Genomic DNA, 3,700 nt, shown 5'->3' on the forward strand with positions numbered 1-3,700 from the left:
GGGTAGCATTTTTATTCAGGTGCAGCTGCCTGGGGGCCAAATATGGCAACTCTGCATCCATATTGACTTGCTATGGATCCATTTATGCTGGGAGGACGGTGATTACTTCAATGGTGTCCAAGTGGGGACAGGCTGAGCTGTGGGGAAGGTGTCGGGAGTGGGCTTAAGACCCAGAGTCATTTCATCAGCAGCCTGTACAGGCAACATTTATACACAGCTCACATTCATCAGTGGCGATGGTCCCTGTGCAAGAAGAAGGCAGATTAGTTGAAATTGGACCCTGGGGATCAGCATCATGGATGCTGTCATCCAGTTTTCAGAGAGGAGCTCCTGGGGAGAGAACCTGGTGTGTTCCATATAGAAGTTCCATACAGAGTGAGGGGCTGGGGGCTAGATTCCTCTCTCAGGTACTTCCCCACCCCTTCGTTTGAGGTTTCATATCTGCTACATGGGCCAGTCAACCTGACCTGAATGTTGTAGGAAGAGTCCTGGACAAGAGGGACAGATCAGGGCCTGCCCAGAGCAGGGACACAAATGCTTGCAGATGGCAGCAGCATGTTCCCAGTTCTTCTCCACCCTTCCCATTTTAGCTTAGCTATCACCTCCTGGGGAGCCATTCTAAGCCTGATCGCATCAGATGTATCAGATGCACGTGTCCCCTGGAATCACATCTGTCTCTTCCCAGAGTTCCTCCCCACAAACTTGTGAGGTCTCTGAGAAATTTCTGAGGACTGTGGAGTTCTTTCCTACCTGAATCAATGTACCCGGACTGGGGCAGATCTGGGGTGGGAAGGAGCTGTGACCCTCCAAGCCCCCTGTCCACAGCTACTGGGTTGCTTAACAAAAACGACCGATGGTGGAGAGGTAGGGGAGGGTGCAAGAAGATCTAAGGGTTCCTGTCCTTACTCAAGGCCTTGAAGGTGCTGGCAGCTTCCTGAGTGGCACAAATAGGCTGGAGGTCCAGGGGCAAGGCTGGGTTAAGGCACACGGCAGGGAGGAGGCCACTTCTCCGCGGCTGGGGGTTGGGCATCTGCTTTTCCTCCAACTCACTCAGCTTCTTCACTGATTCCAGCTGGACTTGGAAGCCATGGTACTAGGGAGAGGGGAGGGGTGAGAGGTCATCAGGCCCTGGTTAGGAGCAGGCAGTGCTATGAGACTGGGCTCATCAAGGTCCCGAAACTCCTCCAGAATATTCTCTGGGCTCACAAAGAGTCCTAGACACAGCAGAAAAGCAGCTTGTGGGGAGGAAAGTGGGATTGAGACCTGCCACCAACAACATAGAAGTCTTCTGTCCCAGGCTGCTCACAAAAGGCCGTGGAGCTCTGTAGGTCATCGTATGGGCATTAGAAACAAGAAGACCTTTGTGTGTTCAAATCCTGTCTTTCCCTTCATCCAGCTGTCTGTCTCTTTCCCGTCTGACCTGACCTTCCCTCGTGGAAGCCTAGTACCAGACAGGTCAGCTAACAGGTCCTCTCTCTGCACTGGCCTGGTGGAGCTCGCTCTATTGAGACTGATTCTCTCAACCCCTGATTCTCTCAACCCCTCCCCTCTCTTTTATTCTCCTCCTGGAAACCCTGCCTGATACAGATGCTAGACTGTAGTAGTCACACAGGGTTTAGGGAGACCAGAAGCATCCTGCCACTCGACAGCCAGGGCTGATTCCATGCCCCACCCATCTAACACTCCCTGGGAGGCCGCTGAAGTCCGTGTTCCCTTTGTCTGGCCTTTGCTCTGCCTAGAACATGTTCACCCGGGCCTGGCACCATTTATTCTTCAGTGAGCACAAAGGTTCCTTACCAGGGAGTTCATCCTGTGACTTGCCCATGTGGGAAGGAAAGTCCCCTCTGGGCTCCTCTAGGGTCCCCTCCACACTGTGGCTGTGCTGACTTCCAAGGAGAGCAGAGCGGACTAAACCTGCCACTATCATTACATCTATCACTGCCGCTGTCAACACTCCTGCAGTCGCAAACCAACAGGTGTCTCGACTGGCTGCTGGGCCGAGCCCAGGTCCTCCAGGTAAAAGGTAGGCTGGCCGGGGTCTCACCTGGATGTAGACACCCTGTGCGCTCTGCAGGAGCAGCAGCAGGACGACGGCAGCCCACAGTTGGCTTCTTGACATGGCCTCGCTTCCCAGCTCACACCTCTGGATTCCTGCTTCCTCTGCTGTCCACCTGTCTGCCACCTGCCTCCGGGCCAGCAGCCCCTTATAGGCCAGGGTCCAGAGCTCTGGTCACTTATTAACTGTCTGGCTGGGGTGGGGTTGACAGAGGCCTGGCTCTTTGACAGATTCTGACTTGGTTCCCAGGAAGGGGATAGGGGTGATGATGATGATGAAGAATCCAAAGCCTGTGGGAACATGGTCTGCCAAGGGCCTGGCATGAATAGGGCTCTGTGGGAAGACCTTGGACCACTTCACTTTCCACACTCTCCTCCACACCGGGAGGAGGGGAAGGTGATGGATCAGGAAAGTGATACCAGGCAAAGTGATTTGTCTCAGGTCAAACAGACTCTTCACTTGTGTCTTTAGCCTAGGTCAGCTCATGGTTCTTTGACATGCAGGCAGATGGCTCAGAGTGAGGAGGGCGCACAGAGTTGACTTCAGGGTTTTTCAGTATTAACTTCTCCCATATTCAACATCCTGCACCAACTCCAGAACTGCAGAAAGACCAGCCTTGTAGCCAGCCTTTGCCTGCCCTTTCCCATGTGTACCCAAGTACAAGTGAGTATAACCATATCAGCTGTATATCTCAGCAGCCAGCAGATCAATATGGTGTGGAAGAAAGAGCTCAGATCTCGTAGGTGACAAGGGTTCAGTGCCAGAGCTGGGGCAGCTTCTGTGTGAGCCTGGGGTGTCACATCAAGTCTGATTGAGGTTTTTCTTTTACTCTCTGGTCACACATGTCTAACAGAAGCCACCCACATGGGTAGCTGTGGGTAAGATGGGCTCCAGTCCCTTGAATTTACCTTCATTCTCTGGGTGACTCATCTCTAACAGGCCCCTTAATCTCACAGTGCACCTCCCCAATGGATGAAGGTTGGAGCAGGGAGAAGAGGGTCAAGTCTCTCTGATGGGGTTATCACCATGACTGGGTCCAGCTACTTTGAACAGTGGTCCTGCTGGGACTCAGCCGGCCCTGGTACAGACTGACACGTGGCAGGTATCCCATTATGAGCCTGAGCTGAACCTGCCACAGCCTACCTGGGCACCTATAGTCACTCAGATTGGTGGTTAAATGAACGTGCTTTTCCAGGCCTATCCTGCTCCTGCAGGTGTGATACACCTCATCTTCCCAGAACACCTAGATCCATGCTTATCTTACGTCGAAATAGATAAAAGGCTCGGGTGAACTTTGGAGTTTCTTATGTCTTGTTTTGAATCCAGACTTCGGCCTTTATTCTTTGGAGTCTTTGGAGTCTCACACTCTCTTCTTTCTAAGATGCTAACAACCGTCAGATAACAGTGGCTCACATGTTTGATCATGAGCAATGCAAGGTATGACAAGGCTCTCTGCCTGGGCTCCCCTGGGGAGTAGCAGTGACAGGCTGGTATTCTGTCTGGAACCTCTACTTGTGCTCAGCCTATGTTGCTACAGTGAAAGAAGCTCGAGGCAGGAAGGCAGGGAGGCAGGGAGGCAGGGAGGCAGGGAGGCAGGGAGGCAGGGAGGCAGGGAGGCAGGGAGGCAGGGAGGCAGGGAGGCAG

At 53.1% G+C, this 3,700-nt stretch overlaps 1 protein-coding gene across 1 annotated transcript; it reads right to left on the reverse strand.

The window, feature by feature from the left end:
* Nucleotides 1-2,203, reverse strand: Guca2b (guanylate cyclase activator 2B). The gene is made up of 3 exons (XM_021201143.1): nucleotides 2,045-2,203; nucleotides 907-1,093; nucleotides 1-243 (listed from the first exon to the last, which is right to left on the reverse strand). Exons 1-3 carry the CDS (start codon nucleotides 2,117-2,119, stop codon nucleotides 185-187), a joined length of 321 nt encoding a protein of 106 aa, XP_021056802.1. The 5' UTR covers nucleotides 2,120-2,203; the 3' UTR covers nucleotides 1-184.
* Between the last annotated feature and the right edge of the window lie 1,497 nt (nucleotides 2,204-3,700).

Source organism: Mus pahari, chromosome 6 (genome assembly GCF_900095145.1).
Source record: "Mus pahari chromosome 6, PAHARI_EIJ_v1.1, whole genome shotgun sequence".
In the NCBI taxonomy this organism is placed as follows: domain Eukaryota; kingdom Metazoa; phylum Chordata; class Mammalia; order Rodentia; family Muridae; genus Mus; species Mus pahari.